Source organism: Athene cunicularia (assembly GCF_003259725.1).
Source record: "Athene cunicularia isolate RWA chromosome 14 unlocalized genomic scaffold, athCun1 chr14_part1, whole genome shotgun sequence".
NCBI classification, from domain to species: Eukaryota; Metazoa; Chordata; class Aves; order Strigiformes; family Strigidae; genus Athene; species Athene cunicularia.
Window position 1 is genome coordinate 3743368 of NW_020799118.1, and position 20937 is coordinate 3764304.

The 20937-nt window shown below is 40.8% G+C and overlaps 1 protein-coding gene across 1 annotated transcript in view; it reads left to right on the forward strand.

Moving 5' to 3' along the window:
- The window catches only part of CIITA (class II major histocompatibility complex transactivator), a 33581-nt gene extending 16431 nt beyond the window's left edge, over window positions 1-17150 (forward strand). The window contains exons 7-19 of the mRNA XM_026859136.1: window positions 2520-2660; window positions 2798-2854; window positions 4904-4969; window positions 5426-7133; window positions 7247-7420; window positions 8300-8371; window positions 10676-10756; window positions 12187-12279; window positions 12626-12709; window positions 13492-13575; window positions 14059-14142; window positions 14878-14970; window positions 16659-17150. Of these exons, the coding sequence (XP_026714937.1) occupies window positions 2520-2660; window positions 2798-2854; window positions 4904-4969; window positions 5426-7133; window positions 7247-7420; window positions 8300-8371; window positions 10676-10756; window positions 12187-12279; window positions 12626-12709; window positions 13492-13575; window positions 14059-14142; window positions 14878-14950 (2717 nt within the window). The 3' untranslated portion in view covers window positions 14951-14970; window positions 16659-17150. The remainder of the gene's footprint in view (window positions 1-2519; window positions 2661-2797; window positions 2855-4903; window positions 4970-5425; window positions 7134-7246; window positions 7421-8299; window positions 8372-10675; window positions 10757-12186; window positions 12280-12625; window positions 12710-13491; window positions 13576-14058; window positions 14143-14877; window positions 14971-16658) is intronic.
- The last annotated feature ends 3787 nt before the right edge of the window (window positions 17151-20937 follow it).

The following is a 20937-nucleotide window of genomic DNA, read 5'->3' on the forward strand; positions in this document are numbered from 1 at the left end:
GAAACCCTCTTAACACAGATTAGTTATCCTTTCAAGCACTGTAGTGTCTAAGTAGGGTCAAGGTCCCCGGTGTATGGTACTTGGGCCTCCCTAATACTGTGTGATATTAAGGTAACACACCATGCTTGGGAAACACTACAGCAGTGTAAGACCTTGTTATGTCGTATGTGTCAATCATCCATCTGTAAGATCATTTATATCTAAATGTGTCTGAAGGTTTCTAGAAAGAAAACAGGCCAGGAAAGATGAAGAGAAACAAAATGAAGAGTGAACTTCAGAAGAAAGAAAGGGATCTACTGCGGAATTTCATAAATACATTTTGGATTTTCAGAACTGAGTAAATGTCAGAAAACTATTGTGAATTGTTCCTGCTTTTGAAATCAAAATACAACCGATCAGAATCAAGTGGTTTATGATATCTATTGAGACCTCTTCTTTGGCCCTCTTAACTTCTAGAAATGAAATAACTTTCTCCTTTCATTTTGCTTTTTTTTTTTTTTTGGTGAAATACAGCTTAATAAATAACAGGACCGAGTTATTTACTATATGCTAAACTAAATAATTACTTGTCTTAAAAACAGGAAATCACAAAATATTAATCAATGAACTTTGGTTTCGTTCCAATTTCTTTTTCATCCAGAGGTTTGTAATGAGCTGCAGGATAATTATATAGAATCACAGAATCCCAGGTTGGAAGGGAGCTCGAGGATCATCTGGTCCAACCTTTCTTGGCAAAAACACGGTGTAGGCAAGATGGCCCAGCACCCTGGCCAGCTGAATCTTTAACAGTGTCCAACACTGGGGAATCCAGCACTTCCCTGGGGACATTATTCCAGTGGCTGATTGTTCTCGTTGTGAAAAATTTTCCTCTTGTGTCCAACTGGAATAGCCCCAGGAGTCACTTGTACCCATCACCCCTCGTCTTTTCCACGTGACTCCTGGTAAAAAGGGAGTCCCCATCTTCTCTGTAGCCCCCCTTTAAATACAGGAGCACGGTGACAAGGTCTCCCCTCAGCCTTCTCTTCTCACGGCTGAACAGACCCAGGTCTCTCAGCCTTTCCTCACATGGTTTCCCAGCCCCTTAATCATCTTCGTGGCCCTCCTCTGGACCCTCTCCAGCCTGGCCACAGCATTTTTGCATAGCGGGGACCAAAACTGAACATGGTGCTCCAGGCGTGGCCTGACAAGCGCTGAGCAGAGTGGGATAACGATTTCTTTATCTCTGCTGCTGATGTTGTTGTTGATCCAACCCAGCACCCTGTTGATTTCCTTTGCTCATGGGGAGTTCGTTGTCCACCAGGACCCCCAGGTCCCTTTCCACAGCTCCCAGCCTGTGCTGCACTCCTGGATGATGTTTTCCCAGGTGCAAAACCTTACACTTGTCCTTGTTGAACTTCATAATATTCTTGTCAGCCTCTTCCAGCCCAGCCAGGTCTTCCTGCAGGGTGGCTCTCCCTTCCCCACCCAGTTTGGTATCATCAGCAAACTCCATGAGGGTACACCTGACCCCATCGCCCAGATCACTTATGAAGATACTGAACAGCGTTGGGCCCAGTATCGATCCCGGGGGACCCCACTCGTGGCAGGTTGCCAGTTTGCACCCCTTGTCTAGAGCAGAACACATCAGCTTCTCTAGGAGGAGGCTGTGGGGAACCGTATCGAAAGCCTCGGAGAAATCCCTTGCTCACCCCACATCAGCCACATCAACTATTTGCAATAGCAGAGTAAAATCTAGGTTGGAATTTTGTTCACAAAAACTGAGTACTAATCCAAGTGATGGGCTGTGTAGCCATCTTGCCTTCATCATGTTGTGTAGCAGAGGGTTCTCATGGTACACTGGTAAGTGCTAATAATAAAGACACAGTTCAGCACCTTTAACTGTTAAATCTATGCTGGAAAGGAACCAAAAAGCAGTGGGTTAAGTTAGAAGTCTTGAAGTATCTGATGCTAGCTGAAACAGCACAAAGTAGCAGAAGAAATTCTGTCACACCTGCAGAAACTCAGAGCTATGGCAGATTAAATTGCAAGCACTGCATCATCAAAAAACTTCCCAGTTTGGGTTCAGAGGGAGGATGCTTGGAGCTGCTTATACAAGCTGCATGATGTGCAATTATGTGAGAATGATGCAGTGCAAAGTATGGTCAAATTGATTCAGCTACATAATATTTACACATTTTCTCTGTTCTGGATCTCTGGTCCATACATTTACAGACTTTGCCTTAAGCACTTTTCCTTATGTTAACAGGATTTCTCTTTAGACTGCCAAAACCCAGTGGTCACTAAAAGCTGGGTAATCCCTTGTATTGGACATTCATTGTAGCTTTTAAGAGTTTTTGTTTAATGGATTCTATGGACCTCCTGATCTTACGAATTAAAGTTCATAAACTCTCCCCAGGAATATTTGTCCAGAAGCTGCCAGGAAGGATAAGTAGCTTCTAAAAAGCTTTTTCTTTCTTAGAAAACTTTAGAAACCAGGAGCCTTTAAAAATAGAAGAGTAATTATTCTGCACTCATTTCAGGATCTTCAGCACCTTTGATTCCAGAGTGTCTACCTGTCAGCATTATAGGGAACCAAGAGAATACAGGCTTTGCAGATCCTCCTCAGCAGATATTTAACTTTATTCTTGGAAATGGCACATCTGATGTTATAATATATCCAGGTAAGAGCAATAACCTTTTATGCACATAATAGGCAGAAATTACTGGAAAATCAGTGGTGTCAACAAAGTACAAAGTTCCCTTTTTTCAGTTAGTGATAGCTATGATAGACTGAAAACTATCATTTGTTTCTTGCCAGTGCTGAGTTCTTCCACAGCAACACCGATATCCCCAAGTTTTCCAGTTGGTTTGTGTGGTAAGTAGAAAATTAATTTTTAAATATACAGTACTTTGGGTTGGGGGAGGGAGCATATTTTTTCTACCCAAAGCTAATTCTCCCCTCCAGGCTTTACTTATACTGAACTTACAGAGGAAAATAAAAATTAGCGGCATTTCCTTCTTTGCATTGATCACTGGCTACTTGGTCCAGTCCAAAATACGGAGCAGATAAGGGGTTGTATCAGGTTGTATTAGCAGCCAGTCCCCTGCGTTTGCTGTGAAGTCCAGTTTCTGTAAGAAGTCTTGTCTAGTTAAAAGAGTACAAAAGTCCAGTGTGCTTGAGCACCATCAGAAGTCCAGGCTGTGCTGGTACTGGTATGCCCTAAACATCTTGGTGCTGGAAGCCAGACTGCAGTCAGCTCACCTGGAAGTCCCCAAACCAGAATGATGGTTTATTAACTAAACAATACAGAAGCCTAATATACAAAAAGGCTTCTAAAGAAATCAGAGCCTTGGTCAGGGTACAACAGTGTCACCTGTGGTAGAAAACTTCCCTCAGACGCTGTTCCTCCAGCCCTCAGAGAGCTGTTGGAACAGGGAGCTTGATTTCAGCGGTTACTCCGTTTCTGATCTGTGTGCCCTGCTGACAGCTGCCTGCAGCTTAGCACAAGTGGTTTGTTGCCCTCTGGTGGCTCCCACCACCCCAAATAGCAACATTTTAGGGTGGGGATTAAGAGCCAAATACACCTAAATTTAGCGAAGTATTTGTGAATGATATATCCTGTTTATGTGAATACACAGTACTAATAATTCGAATTGACTTGCAGCAGCACAACGGACGTAAGTCGCAAATCTCAGCATTCCAAATGCAGCAGAACAATTAGCACATAAGCTACCGAGCCAGTCTCTTTTCCTTTTTCCAGAACTGTTCACACATGATTGATTTGACCAGTGCTGCTTCCCATCTAAATGTCTTATTACAGCTTTTTTTTTTTTAGTTTTCCATTCTTTGTTTTTATTTAATAAAATAAAGACTAAACCAAACCCAGACGCTTCCATGAAAGGAGGCACGTTCCCTCTTTATTTTAATATCTTGAGTCATTTTTTCTTCTACAAGGGGGAGAGCTATTCCTGTATCAAAGGTATTCTTTCACTGGAAAAAGGACTTGCTTATTAAAAGTGTGTGGGTGCTTCCCTGCTAAAACCAACTCTGAACTCTAACCATTCCATCTGTTGCTGGCATGCAGGGTAGGAATTGATTCCCAGATCTCTGAACTTTAAGATTTTTAATTTTTTTTAAAACGCATTCTACATCAAGATGAAGCAAATATTGTGGTAATAAATACATTTGTACAAAACCAGGGAGGTGAGCCTGTTTTGTTTTGGGTTTTTTTTCCACATCTCTGCTGAGTGTGGATACCACAAGACTATTGATGAGGTTGGGGCTGTTACAGTCTCTGTCAATTTAAATTCTGTCCGGTGTCTGCAAAGCTTTTCCTACCAAAAGTTTTGTCAAAACTGATACTCTTTGTGTGTGGCAGACACTGCTCATCTGACCAAGTGCAAAAGTCTGCAGTAGTTTGAAAACAGGCAAAAGGAAAGAAAACAGGGCAGCGACAGTCCTTTGTCAGGAAGGGTAATGGATAAATTCTGTTACCAATAGCCACTTCTCTGTCTTCCATCCCTCATGCTTTGTTACAAGGTGTAGAATAACAAAAGGAAGCTATTGCTTTTGATTACATGAAGAAGTCCTATGTGAGCATGTGAATTTATGCAAAGTACTTGCCATCTGAAAAGAACAGTGGCCGTCACCTTGTTATGATAGGTCTGCTTCCCACAACTGTAAGAGCAGCTGTCGTCTTGTTTGATGTCATACTGCCTGCAGCAGTTCATGTCAGCTCAATTGTCCTTGTGCGAGGATTTTTATTTTTTTTTCTTTCCTTTGTAAAATGAAATATCTGTTTCTCTGGATGATATATATGTTGCAATGAACTTGCAGATTTGCATTACTCTTAATGTTTAAATTAGTAAAGCTGAATAGATGACTACCTAGGTGTCTTCCTCAAGTATATTGTTGTTTCTCCAGGTTTAGAAATGTTCAAAGAAGTCCGAGTTCCCATATTTCCTTCTGAAGAACCTTTCAAAAGACCAAGTGAGTTTAGATCTCTTGAACTTCAAACTTCCAGTATTTTTTTTGCTAATTTTTCTGTGCTTCCTTCCATACAGAAAAGCTACTTGTAGGAAATGTCATTCAATGATTTTTGAAGCTATGCCAAGTGTCTGAGCACAATTCCCGTTTTTAAGATGTTAGACTTGTCTACCTTTAGATATCTAGCTGTAGTACCTACTTAGAAGGTCAGTGTACTCAGTTGGTTTTGTCATATGTGTAGATACCTCCAAAATTATTCAATTCATTCTGAAAGTGTCTGTTGTGCCTGCACTCCTAATTCAATTCCATGCAGTCACTTGGGATAAATCCAGATCTACATGCTTTATGGGAACTGATGTATTTTGACCATATTACAATTATGCAACTAAACCACCATGAGGCAATGTTGTAATTTGTGGACTGGTTTCTTCAGTTCGTGTGTGCTTTTTATTTCTCTAGAGCCAGTGGAAGCTTTCCGTATATCACTGATGGATTATTTCCGAGATGTGTGCAAATCTGTGGCCATGGAGCGTGAAGTAACTCTTGATCACCTGTTCATTGATGGGACACTTGTTCAAAGCCAAACTGAAACTAAGCCTGGGAAGAATAGTATAAAAGCCATGGAAAAGGAGTTTGTAACTTGCAGTCTGCAAGGGAAGGAAAAGGCAGCTCTTAAAAGAAGTCAAATATTTCAAATCCCAGGAGGTAAAGACTTAGAGACTAAAGTGATTGTGGTGCTGGGAAAAGCAGGAATGGGCAAAAGTATTCTTGTTCAGAAGATCTGCCAGGACTGGTCCAATGGAGAGTATTCTCAGTTTGAATTTGTATTTTGGTTTGACTGCAAACAATTAAGCTTGCCTGAGAAGCGATATAGCCTGAAGGATCTGCTTCTTGAATTTTTTGTAAAACCTCAAGAGGGAAGCAAAGAGGTCTTTGAGTATATATTGCAAAATCCTGCTAAAGTCCTTCTGATTTTTGATGGTTTTGAAGGGTTGCATGATCATGAGACTTTTCCTCGTTGCTCGGCCAGTCAGCCTGAGAACGACTTGTGCAGTATAAAGGAGCTGCTTTCAGGACTCGTCCAAAAAAAGATGCTTAATGGTTGTACTTTATTATTTACAGCAAGACCAAAAGACAAGGTGTACCAGTATGTGTCCAAAGTGGATAAGACTATTGAAATAGTAGGATTTTCCCCTCAGCAGAGAGACTTGTACATAACCAAATACTTCGAAGGATTACCCTACTGTGATAATGCACTGAAATTAATCAAAGAGTGTGAGTACTTGTTCAGTCATTGTTACAGCCCTGTTATGTGTAGACTTGTTTGTTTTCTCTGTGAGACAGTACTTGAAATGGGAGACAAAAGCCTTCCTTCAACTCTTACTACAATCTTCCTGAGATTTGTTCAGCAAAAGATAATACCTATGCAAACAGATGTTACAGCCATGCAAAATCAAGAGAGTCTTGCTACACTAGCCCATATAGCCTGGTATCTTGGAGAAAAACACCAAAGTGCCATGAAAAGTGATCTTCTTCCTTCTAAGGAAGTTAAAGAGTTTGCTCTGAAATACGGATTTTTCCTGCCATTTGCATTCCCCAGACATTCAGATAGTGGCAAAGAGGAATTTGGGAGCACGTTCTCTGATTTTGTCATTCAGAATTTCTTGGGTGCGCTTCACCTTACGTTAGCAGAAGAGATCAAGGATAAAAGTTTAACAAAGTACCTGTCTTTTCCATTCAAGAAGAAAAAACGTTATAACTGGTTAGATTTAGTGCCTCGATTTTTGGCTGGATTGTTGTTCCTCCAGGATGACCCCTACTTCTACTCCCTTTCAAATAAGGATGGGAAACAATCAACCAAGAAGCAGAAAACACTCTTGAAATATATTAGAAAGCTGCAGATAGACGAGCTCTGTCCGGAGAGGTTACTCGAGATTTTGCATTGTATTTATGAAACACAAAGCGATTCTCTTTTGCAGCATGTGGCCTTAAGGCTCAAGCCAGACCTGTCTTTTCTGGGCATAGCTCTTGCACCACCTGATGTCCATGTACTGCACTCTATTTTAAAAAGGTCAAGAAAAGAGTTTTCCTTGGATTTGAGAAACAGCAGCATTGACATGCAAGGGCTAAAAGACTTGGTTGGCCTAAAGAATGTGGCATCATTCAGGTTGGTCATTCTTTGTAGATAGTAGTGTCTTTCGTGGGACTGTATGTAGATGACACTTCGGTGCAACAACAGCAATCATATCTGTTGATTTCATGTGTTTTGTCACTTCACAGGGCCTCCCTCAGCGATACAGTCAGGCTCTGGAAATCTTTACAACAGACAAAAGACTACGAACTGCTGAGAGCATCAACAGAGAAATTTGTTCTTGATCCTTTTAAGGCAAAGACAATGAAAGACATCAGCGACCTTTCAGACATCGTAGAGATGCAGGAGAAGATGGCTAATTGGTAGGCTCCTTTATGGTCAAAAGTCCTTTTGTTATATTAGCAATTTAAGAAAATGGGTGTTCGCTGACACTGCTGGAGAATGGAGCCCTGCTTGTCCAAAGAAGAAGTAACTAAGGCAGTGCAAGCTGTTCTGTTATCTCAGAGTGTTCTCCTACCCCAATGTGTGGTGGTTGTCATGGCAGGGAGGAGCAACGATAGCACCACGCAGATTGTTTATCAAAACTATCAAAATAGAAAAGCTAGCTGTCATTTTTTTTCTTCAGATTTCTTTTTAATCTCTGAGTATACTATCTTCAAATTGCTTTCAGTTACATAACTTGGGCTAACGGATTTTCCCCCCCTGTAGCACCTGGGCCATAAATGAAGGCTTGTTTTGCACTGGACACAAATGACCTGAGTCAGTGCTTTAGGTCAGGAGGGAAAAGCTCGTGTTATGTGATCTATAAACCCTGTGTCTCATCCCTGCTCGTGATGTGGCTGGAGGATTACTTGCAATTCAAAGCATGCATAAATAAAGTATTTTGGTTGGTTTTTTTTAAATCAAAATGGTGACTTCCGTTTTAACATGGGCAAGGTATTTTGATTAAAATACACACAAAATAAGGTTTGTATTTGACAGAAAATACTCGATTTAGAAGCATATATTTTTAAGTTTTATTGGAAAAAGAGCAAACGTTTGCACATTGAAAGGCAGTTATCGGATTGAAATCAATCAGATGAAGAAAGGTTGGAGCAGAAGTTATTCTGAAGTTTCCTGGTTCCTCAGTTAATGCAGCAGTGGTTTATCTCCTATAAAAGTTTACTAAGAAATTATTTCTAAATCAATATTTTGGTTACTAAAATATTTACTATACTCTGGTTCTACTGTGATTTATTCAGTGTGCAAGATGCATCTGGTTGCAGCAGCTATGAAATTCCAGCCATCAAAAACCTCAGAAAACTAGAATTTGCGTAAGTGATGTATCTGTTGATCGATATATGATTACTTTTAAGACTAGGAAGAGTCAGTGATATTAGCTACAGTCATTAAACTGATGTATGGTGAGTTTATGGTAAAGCATAAAGTAAATTGTGTTTATTGCTATTTTGCTTTTTTTGACTAGATTTAATAAGTCGTGAACAAAACTTTAAAAATATAATTTCTGACTACTGCGGTGACACACATCAACAGGGTTTTGTAAATTTTGCTTGATTTTATTACAGCTTAGCTCCCTATCACCAGATCTAGGTCTTGTGCCACAGGGTATGAAATATCTTGATCCAACTACCTGGGAAATATTTTTTCCCCAGAAATGTTCATCTTTTTATCTAAGTCTTCTGATGTAATTTTCTGCCCTATCAGAACTTAGGCTATGAGAAAATAAGGTCAGATAATGCCTCCAAAATAAAATACTTAGCTCTGTTTTCCTGATCATAGAATCACAGAATCCCAGGTTGGAAGGGAGCTCGAGGATCATCTGGTCCAACCTTTCTTGGCAAAAACACGGTGTAGGCAAGATGGCCCAGCACCCTGGCCAGCTGAATCTTTAACAGTGTCCAACACTGGGGAATCCAGCACTTCCCTGGGGACATTATTCCAGTGGCTGATTGTTCTCGTTGTGAAAAATTTTCCTCTTGTGTCCAACTGGAATAGCCCCAGGAGTCACTTGTACCCATCACCCCTCGTCTTTTCCACGTGACTCCTGGTAAAAAGGGAGTCCCCATCTTCTCTGTAGCCCCCCTTTAAATACAGGAACACGGTGACAAGGTCTCCCCTCAGCCTTCTCTTCTCACGGCTGAACAGACCCAGGTCTCTCAGCCTTCCCTCACACGGCTTCCCAGCCCCTCGATCATCTTCGTGGCCCTCCTCTGGACCCTCTCCAGCCTGGCCACAGCATTTTTGCATAGCGGGGACCAAAACTGAACATGGTGCTCCAGGCGTGGCCTGACAAGCGCTGAGCAGAGTGGGATAACGATTTCTTTATCTCTGCTGCTGATGTTGTTGTTGATCCAACCCAGCACCCTGTTGATTTCCTTTGCTCATGGGGAGTTCGTTGTCCACCAGGACCCCCAGGTCCCTTTCCACAGCTCCCAGCCTGTGCTGCACTCCTGGATGATGTTTTCCCAGATGCAAAACCTTACACTTGTCCTTGTTGAACTTCATAATATTCTTGTCAGCCTCTTCCAGCCCAGCCAGGTCTTCCTGCAGGGTGGCTCTCCCTTCCCCACCCAGTTTGGTATCATCAGCAAACTCCATGAGGGTACACCTGACCCCATCGCCCAGATCACTTATGAAGATACTGAACAGCGTTGGGCCCAGTATCGATCCCGGGGGACCCCACTCGTGGCAGGTTGCCAGTTTGCAAAGGAGCTCTTTACCCCCACCCACCCACAGACCCCTTGTCTAGAGCAGAACACATCAGCTGCTCTGGGAGGAGGCTGAGGGAAGGAAGATCAACCTGAACATACTGACTTTAAAAATGAGGTGTAGTAATGTTTCTTTATTCTCAACAACTGTAAGCAGCCTCCGAAGACATTGTATTGCTTAAAATATCCTGCCATAGTGTGTGAATGCATTTGGTCAGAAACTGTACCAGTGCAGTGGAGAACTTTCATCAGGTCTTCATCTGTTTCCTGCTCTTCACATCTGACCCAGTGTGGAACTGCTATGCTACTTTCTCTTCTTGTTTCCTCTCCAACTTTCCCTTTATTTTACATTTTTGGTTAAAATTTCTGATTCTTTTTATTAGGCTGAACTTTGTTTTGTACCAAGGAAACTTCAAATAAGAGGTTAGCATCTGAGGGACAAATGCTTGTAACTGGAATATTAATGTTCAATTTATGCTTTAAGCTGCAGTAACATATTGATCTTAAGTTATTCTAAACTGTTAATAGTTGGGAGGAAAAAAATTTTTTTTTTCATCTGAGTTATCAAGATTATAATACTTAGAATGAAAAAGCTGAAAAACATAGAAAAATAGAGAAATACAGGAATCTAAAAAAATGAGATGAGTTTTGCCGAGAAAAAAAAGGGACAAATGCCTGTACAGCTGCTCTGTGCAAGCAGCTCTGCTCTGTCTTACCTTAGCCTTGTGGGCTTCTCATCCGGAGGCTTCAAAGCAGAAATCCTTGCTGCAGATTGTTGGGAATCTGCTTCTGAGGAGCGTAAACTAGCCTGCCTTTAGGGTTGCAGGGGGACAACTTAAAAATTCATAAATTTTGATGTTTCTGAGCATGTGAAAAAACTGCTGCATGACTATATTTATTTTCTTCCAGACTGGGTCCAGTGTGTGGCCTTCAGGGATTCCTGAAACTCGTGGAAATTCTTGCAGCATTTCCATCACTTCAGCATTTAGAGTGAGTAATGCAAAGATTAACTTTGCGAATGCTGCTCCTCAGCAGCCCTTGATGATGGGGGAGCTCATGTACCCAAGAAACATTTTGTTTTCCAACAAGACTACTTGCTTTGCAGACTGAACAACAAAAACATTCAGAGAAAAGAACAGCAGACTAAAAGCTAGGGCTCTTCATCCTCCCTTACAACACTTGATAGTGGTTTGGTCAATACCCCTTCAGCCACTTTCCTCTGTGTTCCACAGGGGTTAAAACCTGTGGGAAGGGTTTACTACAGAGCCCCACTGGGTGCCCCTTCTTGCCACGACACTGATCAAGACTGCCTGTGGATTACTTATGCCTTCGTTCAAGGTCCGTAACGTGCCCAAACACCAGGCTCCCTTGTGACAAGGTTTTTGAGGGACTTACAGTCATGTCTGCCCCAGGAGACAACAGTCTCCCTCCTGAAACAGCAGCAGTGTTAAATTTGGGGGTTAACCTGAGTATTTGTGCCGGTGCTGTGCACCCCCTGATGTCAACAAACATCCTGAACTTCCGGTAGAACTTGTAAGAGATTGAGTTTTGTGGCTTTGATTCGTATAAAAGACATAAAAAAGCCATACTCAGCCAGTACCTGGTTTTGTTCTGCCCACATATTTTGACAAAGTCTTTGTCCCTTCCTTTACCAGGAACAGTATTAGAAATAGGGTTATTAGAACTCCAGTTACTGTTTGTTCTCTTGTATCCATGACAGACCAGCTGTCTCTGAATTTTAATTTTCTTTAAGATAGAAACAATTGTAGCAACAGTAGTCAATATTCTGCTGTCATCTCCGTGGGAAGATGACTAGGGTTTGAGAGGGCCATTGGCATTACTGGCTCAGCCCACTGCCTGTTCGTCTCTATGTATCTGGCCTTTTCATGGTATTTGGGGAAAACAATAAAGCTCCAAAATTGGAATGAGTCCGATGAATCCCAGTGTTGTCTGTCAGATTAGAAGGGGATCCAGTATCTAAAATTATGACTATCTAAAACTCTTTCCATCTGGATGCCTGAATGAGGAAAAACTTCATTTCTAGTACTCCTTATCTGGAGAAGGAGCTGCTTAGGCAGGAATTTGGAGCATCTGCTGGATTTTGTCATTTCTGTATTTCTGTGTGCACAGGAAATCTCATTTCAGCATAGCTGGAACACAGCTATTTCATAACTATTTTAATAATCTTGCATATCAAAGGAAATGGGTCAAGCCATCCAACTAGTAAAAAAAACTCTCAGGCTATAAATTTGGGAAGCAGAAAACTGCTTATTAGACAAGCTGTGATTTGTGTGATGCTTCTTGCTGATTGAGGCTACTGCAGAGAAGGAGCTTCTCAAGATAGATAGAGTGGTCTCAGGTGAATAAACCACAAAAATTTAGATTAAAAGGAAGCTAATTCTCTCTTTGTCGTCACCCAGCCTTGATGCTCTGAGTGAAAATGGCATAGGAGATGAAGGAGCAGAGAGTCTATCTGAAGTCTTTCCAACCCTGACATCACTGGAAACATTAAAGTAAGTGCAAGGTTAACAGTTCTGGGAAATTTTGAAAAGAAATAAATTAGACCTAGAGCTTTAAGGGACTGTGTGTTAACAGTTATGGGCACAAATAACCTATAGGCATGGAAGACCTATGAGTCTGTGGACATACTTAATCCGTACAGTCATTAGAGAAACAGGCTAATCCTATGGCATTTCCTCATTTTCCTTCACGGGCCATAATTTGTCTTTTTCACTGCATTTGGTCTTAACAGACTGTCCAAATTATATAAAAAAAAAGACATCAAAAATTCATTTTCCCCACATTGCAATAAATTAGAATGTATGTGTTCAACTAACAAAGCAATCTCACTTACTGTAGCTTATCACAGAATAAGATAACAGATGTGGGTGCGGAGAAACTAGCTACAGCTCTTCCTTTCTTGTCTTCATTAAAGACACTAAGGTAAGTAGTTGTATCCTGTTCAGTTGTTTTATACAACATACTGTGCTATCTCTGTCAGAAATTACTGAACATCGAACAAATATGTACAATGTGCAGCAGCCAAATTTTTTACTTCATTCTTGCATAAAGCCTTTAGAGAGGAATGCATGACCCAGTGTAGACATACATAACAATATCTCAGAATATAATGAGGACTGTACTGATTTTTAATAATAATTTCCCATAATACCCACTTATGAATAATACCCTGTACAAACGTGCACCCAGGGGCATGATCTACCGCAAGCTTATGCAGAGCTTGCTCAGCACAGTGCTAAGTCCTCAGCCAGAACGAGGTGGTGTTTGCTGATGTGGGACCAGTGGTCCATCCCACTTCACTGAAATGTCTGGCATAGGCCTGAGTGACATGTCTCAGCAGGGAATGCAAGAAACCATGGTGTGCAATTCTGGAATAACTTGCTCCCGTGGAAATCTTTTGAATGCTGTGCCCCAGGTCTTCGAACTTCTTATTTTCTTGCAGATTTTTAATTTGATCTAATGTAGACAGAAATGTTCTTTTTATTCATTAATAATCTAGACTTATTTTTGCTGTAGCTGTGTTGGCTGAAGGAGGCATGTGGCCTTACTTGATGCAGAAAAGAGGAAACCGTTTTAAATATTAACTGCAAATAGATAAGGATAAATTGGAAGTTAAGATACACCAAAAACTCCTTGATCTAATATATAGTCTGCTTACATTATCCATTGTTTAGTTGTGACTATACCGGTTTGGTTTTCCACAGCTTATACAATAATAGCATTTGTGATTTTGGAGCAGAAAATCTTGCGAAAGTTCTTCCTGCGATGGCATCTTTAAGAGTGCTAGAGTGAGTATGCAAACTTTTGAGATGGCCCAGGAAAGCTTACTTCCTTGGATACTGAAAATTCAAATCTTCTGTGCTTGGGGTAGAGGGGAGAGAAATTGGGGAAGAAAATTTCAGGGAAATTTCACAGGGAAAATGTGCTTATGCAGAGTTCAGATAGTGGCTAAAAAGGATTAAGGAGCAGTTCACCATAAAAAAAAAAGAAAAATCATTTTTAAGATGGGAGAAAAGGGTCATGGGGAGTTGGAGAAGGACCTCAGGTACATAGAATAAGGAATCCGTCATATGAACTAACTTAATAAACTTCATGTTTGACCTTTTGAGTATTTTATTACAGGTGTTTTGAATCAAGGATTTATTTTGTTTTGTTTATTTTCTTCCCCCATCTGCAGATAAGCCCGTATAGTATTTTTGATTTTGCATGGAACGTTTGATTACACAGCTAGGTGATGTGATCTGGATTAACAAATTTTTTTTTTTCCTCAGTGTTCAGTATAACAAAATAACTGGTGTGGGAGCCCAGCAGCTGACTGACAGCCTACGAAAATGTCCCCATATAAAGAACTTGGTGTAAGTCTCTTGATATGATGTTCGCTGTATCTTCATTCTGTAAATTGGGTTAGAATTCATGCTAAAACTGTCATCTTAAATAAAATATAAATATATAAATATATATCCTTTTATTTATATATATCCTTTATAAGAGGCACAAAAAATGACATCACCAAAATACAAAGGTAGTAAAAAAAGTAAAAAGTAAAAAAATGTCAAAAATGTTGACTCTGTTTTCAGCTGCATTAATTCCCAATCATCCCAGGTGAGCAAGTTTGTCCTGCCTTAAGCACAGTTTACACTGAGCCCCTCTGTTTATCTTTCACCCTCCCAGAGCACCTGACCTACTCTCTGATGCAGGACTTGTATCTGAGGGATAAACAACCAGCAGCCATCATTATTAGTTAAATAGACTGAAGCTGCCAGTACACATTCAGGGGAAAGGAGTTTGACAGAAAAATAAAGAACAGTTATGGAGGCAGGACTGTAGTGTGTCCTGCATCCAGAGTCAGCCCGGTTGTGGAGGAGTGAACTGCTTTCTTCTAAATGAAAAGGCATTTTCATTTGTTCCATAGCTTAAATACTTTTACAGGATGATATTCAAAAGGGAAAGGCAACTTGTTTTAAAAAAACAAAACAAAACAAACCCACAAAAAAACCCCAAAACACAAACGTACCAAACATACCCGAAAAACCATGTGAAGCAAATTACGCTTCTTAAAATCTCTTTCCTTTCTCAATTTGCCCTTACAGGATGTGGAATCCCACCATTCCCTATGGAGTTCTTGAACACCTTCAGCAGCTGGACTCTAGGATCAGTGTGTAGATTTAGATGTTCCCATGAAGGTAACGTAAACCCTGGCTCCCTGAAACAACAGGATTTGTTTCTGTGCCAGCTCTTGGTTCTGGTCTCACTGGCAGCAGGCACAGTAACAGCATCAATGTGTTCATGGCTAAGTAAAGAGAAGTTGCCCTGGATTGGCACAGATAATATCTCATCGGGGCCCCTTTCCCCCCACTCACTGTGCATCCCCCATCTCCCTGGCACCAGTGCTAGCGAACTGCAGGAGCTGCATCAACAGGAGTGGACTTGCAGGGCTCCGCGCTCAGCCCAGTGCAGTGCCTGCAGCTGGCCTGCTTACCTTCTCTTTTTTGTTGCGGGAAACTAAATAGCTCTGTGTACTTCATGTTTAATACATGAGTTCTGTACCCCTTAGAGATTGCATTGTGTTCATATTTAGTAAGTCCTTTCACTTTTCCTTTGTTTAATACAAATCCTTAGCAGCTGCTTGTCTCGCTGTGAAGCTGTGCCTATACTGTACTCGGAGCAAACCATTGGTTCCTACAGTCCTTGTTCTCAGTCTGTTTTGCGTGGTTTAGCCACTGGCAGCCACTTTTACTTCATTGATTCTGCCTGCAGAGTTTCGAGGATCCTTGAAATAATTGCATTGTTAGCAATTTGCTAACAGTTTGATGATGGTCACAGGGATCTGACTGCCCTCATGCTCCTGGACTGAAGGAGCTCCAGCAGACATGGGAAGTTAGGGTCTTGGGTAGGATTTCTGCTCCCAATTTTCTGCCATGTGCTTCCTCTTGCTTTTTTAAAAAAAAAAAAAAAAAAAAAAAACAAAAACACAGGATGCATCAGTGAAATGATCCCAGTGAAGAATGAGAAGCCAGAGTCAAGCCAGACACCAGATGCCCTCCAGTTTTCTTCGGATGGCAAAACCACACTGCGGTGATGGCCAGCTGCTTGAGCTGCGGTTTGAATCACCCTGGCGATGGCTGCAGTTGCTGTGGCTCCCTAAACCATGAAGCGAGCCAAGCTTTTGCATGACTCTTGCTCTCAGTGCACTAATCACCTGATGGGACAGAGCTATAGATATGGCACTAATCAGGCTACAGGCTGTGGAAGACCCAGGTGCTGTTCCAGCTCCGCAGACTGGCTTTATATAGCAGCAGTGAAAAAATTGTAGTGATTCTTATTAGCCTACAGTACGACTAACTCTTTGTAAGAAGACATTAGGGGTACAAACACTGCCAGGAAACCTTAGAAAAGCAAAGCTGTCTCTAATCTCCTGTATCTGTCATCCAAGGGGAGCACATGTAAGAGTCTCCGAGCATATAGGTCAGCTCCCAGATGTCCCTGGTTTTCCTCTGGACAGTGGTAGAGAGCTCTGCTCTGTCAAAGTCGGTGATTCTTGGGCACTGGCCAGCTTTCACACCAAGCAAAAGATGTGTTTAATGCACCTCTGCCCTTTGCATCTCCCTGCACTGCTGTTCTCTCATGTCTGAGGCACATGCCTTTGGCACCACAGCAGAGCAGTATCTGAGTATGTGAGGAAAAGTTCTTCATTAGCACTGAGGATAAGTAGCAGCAGGAGGTCTGGATCCTGTCTCTCAGACTTGAAATATCCAGCATCTACCAGTCACTGTTGTGTTTTCAGAGCACATCAAATATATAGTTTTGGTGATGTTAATGGTGATTAAGCTGATGGGCATACATCTAATGTTCTGTTTTCATCATTTCACAGGTAACATAAAGAAGAGAGGAAGGTGTCCTCTGTATTTTGTTATTTTCCTGCTGCTTTATGAATTGGTGGCTGGTTTTCATGACAGTGGCAAAATGAAAAAAAAAAAAAAGCCACATTTAAGCTTCTGAGTGATGCTTGAAGTGGGTGGATGATGGAGTTCAAATTTTTTTAAGGGTCATTTAAAATGCTATTCAAAGACCCAGTTGTGTTTCTACTGAAGTGATAAAGAGTTAAGCAACATCAAGTTTTAAAGATGAAAAGAGCATCTGGATATTGTGATCACCATTAAAGGTGACCAGGAATTACCAGGATATTGACAGTACAAAATTCCATCATCAATCCATCGAAGAGTAGACTGCAAGCTGCTGGACCTGCGACATTTGAAGTAGTGACAGACCAAATCTAATTGTTTCATGGTGCAAGTGGTAACTGCGATCAAATTCAGTTTGATTGTTTTTGGACTTACAAAGCTCAGTGTTACAGATTTCACCTGTCTGTAAGTAAGAATTACCAGTCTTAGAAAACAGTGTGATACTGTAAAATTATCTGTGATAATCTAGAAGTGGCTCTTGATGCTAATCACCAATGCTGTCTTAAGGGATAGAAAGATACTTTCCATCACTCTTGTGTTATAAAATCCTTAAAAAAGATTGGGGAAAAAAAAAAAAGGAAGAAAGAAGAAAAGAACTAAAACGGAAAACTGGTAAGAATTTTTGTGACATTATCACAGAAATTCAAATGCATACAAATAGCTTCAGTTTATTGCACAAAAATCTTCGAAGTGACAATCTTCAGAGGTTTTTACTGTCTCAGATGAGAACTTTAAATTCACATACCTGGACTGGGATTTAGTTTTTCACTTGCAAGTGGCAGTATAAGTGTACAAGCATCGATTTTCTACTTCACAGTGAAATCACTGTGTGTGGTTTATGTGGCCTTCTTTTACAGAGTTATGAATAACTAGGCAATGGCAGACTATAACATATTTCAAAGCATTATCATGGGTCTGTGCTGCTGGTCTCAGTGATATGTGGGCCAAATATTGGTCCTGCTGACTGCAATAGCAGAACAATTGTCGTCTTTTTTCTTTTATTTCAGCTCTGTGAACATGGAGAGAATTTATAATGCTACCGAGACAGTTGTCAGGACTAGCATTCTGGCTCCCTGTCCAGATACAGTCTGTAGCCACAAAAAGGGATGGACAAAGTTAGGAATACTCAATATGCCACAAATTAGGAAGAGAGATCTTTACTTCATGGTTAGCTCAGGGTCAGCTCAACAACCTCTTTGAATTTTCTACTAGGAAGCACTGACAATACTGACCCAAGGATCTACGCAGACTAGAATCTCTCAAATAACCTCTCAAATACTCTGTTACTTGGCTTTTAAAAAGTCCCCAATTTAAACATTTCAAAACCACAATATTTATGTTCTTTCCAGCAAATAATACTTTGCTAAAACTTCAGTGCCTGCTGAATCTTGACAGCAGGAATGGAGAGTGGAAAAGTTAAAGAAAGAAAGAAGGATGGAAAGAAGGTCTGGTTTGTTGTTTCTGTTAATCAAAGGAAAGTGGGGAACTGAACATAGTATGTGAATGAAATGGTACAAGAGAGCAAGGTGGAAAAACTACAGAGAATATGATTATAACTAGAAAGTGGTATTTTTCTTAACTATCTGCATGGTTCTTCTCTCTAGCCAAACTCTAGCCAGAGTAATGGAAAAAAAAAAAAAAAATCTCATTTACAATCCCCTCTTCCAGCTGCTTGAACGGGAGGTAGTTTGAGCCAAATCTCGTGTGATATTCCCATCAGCCTGCGGCACTCCAGCCATGCAGATCCATGGTGAACCCTTGTCTTGGTTTCCCTTAACTAAGCTTTGGATGACAAATGCCCCTTTAGGAACATAATTCTGCAGCTACACTTCACTGTGACTAAACCTGAGAATGTGCTAAATATTACACAGGCAGATGATGCTATAGGACCCTGTCTGGACTGATAAAATCATGTTTGGTATATACTGCTGTTCTCTTTCTATGAGTTAGTGGGAGATGTATGTTTATAATGTACAGATTGTAAATTGTGATACAGTGTCTTGGTTGTCTTGATGCATCTTTTTTAAAGTATTAATAAAAGTGAGCATTCCTTTTTACAGAAGCTTGTAGTACCTGTTGAAAATTATTTTGATTTTTCTCTCAGGAGCACTATGAAACCACTGCTGTCTTCTGAACCTAATGATGTGCTCAGGGCTTTGCACTGTAGGTTAACGGAAAGCACTGTGTGTGAGGGAGACAGGTTGGTCCTGCTGGCACTTGCCAGTTCACTGGTCTGGAAATGGAGAAATAATTCTTTCTTAACAGGCAATGAGATCTTGAAATGCCAACTACAGACTGTAAATCCAGAATTAGAAAATATGAAGGTGCTGACTGAAGCCACCTGCTAATAACAACAAAAAGGTCTTTTTCATCCTTTCAGACTTTTTGCAGTTTAAAAGTTCTAAAATTAATCATGGTTCAAAGTCTGGCTATTCTGTGGCATAGGGCTCATCCAAAATGCTTTTGTCAAATGAGTGCCTTATGTATGGAGGACTGAATTCACTGGCTACCCTAAAAAAGCTGTTCTGATCAAATCTGGGTTCTAAACATCTTTCAGGATGAGAAAAATGCTACTCTCTTTATGCCCATGATCTTTTTGTTGTCAAAGAAGCCTTGATAAAAGGCCAAAGTTTGTGTTACGATGGTAGTCAGATCCTGTCATCTGAGTACTCTGCCCATGGTTTAAATGTATGAAGCTGAGCTGTTCTGAGAAATCAGAAATCTTGATCTAAGATTCAAAATCTCCAAAGTTAATAACTTGGTAGAATTTGTATTGCTTGATCTGTGCATCGTGTGGCATAAACCCACTGCAGGGAAATGATTACGGACAAGTAGATGCTGCAGTAAGTACCTATAGTGACAATTGAACCATGTTCTTAAAATGGCTTACATGTGACCCTGAAAAATTAGTGTAAGCCGTCTCAGTCAACACTATGAGTTTCTAATTATACAGGCAGCAGGAATGCTGCCTTCAGTAGCAAAATTCAGCCTTTCTTGTGTTGGGCATGTGAACACAAACTTAGCAAGTTTTTCAAATTGTCTAGTCTTTATATAGGTGCCTGCATGGGGATTTAGTTCCCTATCTTCACATGTTAGAATATTACGCCCTAAGTGACTCCATCCCTGAATTGCAGGCCAGGGGGAATGTATGGAACAAAGCACTTGTGTTTTAAGGCCCCAAACTGTATCTGATGGAACCTCTCTTGGAGAAAAGCTACTTAGTTCAGTGACAGCGCTTCATGTCTCGCAGGAGCAGCTGAAAATTGCATTTGGAGCACAGAATTTTGGGGACTGGGAGCTAATTTCTACTGCACCGGGAGTTAAAAAATGCCATTTAAGTGCAACCCACTGAGAGCACCACGAAAAGAGATTTTGACATGCAAAGGGGGATCTAAACCATCACCCTCTTGTTCCCTCACACTGGCTGTCAGAAAACTCACAACACTGTCGTAACTCTTTTACCACTTGCTCCCAGCTTGGGCAGAGACAGACATTGCAGAGGACAGACATAATGCCTAGAGAGTGTTCAGGAGGAGTGTTTTCAGTTCTGCTTTATATGAAATGTTCTTGATATGTCACCTTGGCTTAACAACTGAACAGTTACAAAAAATTAGACTTTTCTAAAAAATATAATAAGACAAAACCAGTACAATACCTGCCCTGAATAACAGGTGGTCTCCCTGCCCCCTCCATCACAGTGTTCCTGGTGTTTTAGTTCAGGTCTAATTTTTTTAAGCAGTTGATCCTGAGAAGAATTTTCTACTTGTTGGCCATCTCAACAATCTGGAACTGCTTGTAGGTACCTGTAGGAAAAGTGGAATTTCCTGGAACGCATATTTAAATTATTTTCCGTTTAAACTGAAAAAGAACAACTCCAACACAACTGCTTAACTTTTTCATGGAAAAGGTCAGTCTTTATTGTATTGCTTTCACATCTGTACATAGGAACATGAGCTTAAACAATCGGGAAAGTATCTTGTGTTAGATAATGAATCCACCTGACATATAAAATTCACTCTCTGATCTATTTCAAAACACACAATTTAAATAAAATATCTTACTAGCACAGTTCTTGCCGTAATACTGCCCTGAACAGAACCTCCTTGCAGTCACTCCTGCATATTTTCCCCTGAGAGAGCACTGTCTTTGAGCTACTAGCTGGTAGAGTTTTCAATGTATGATTGTAAA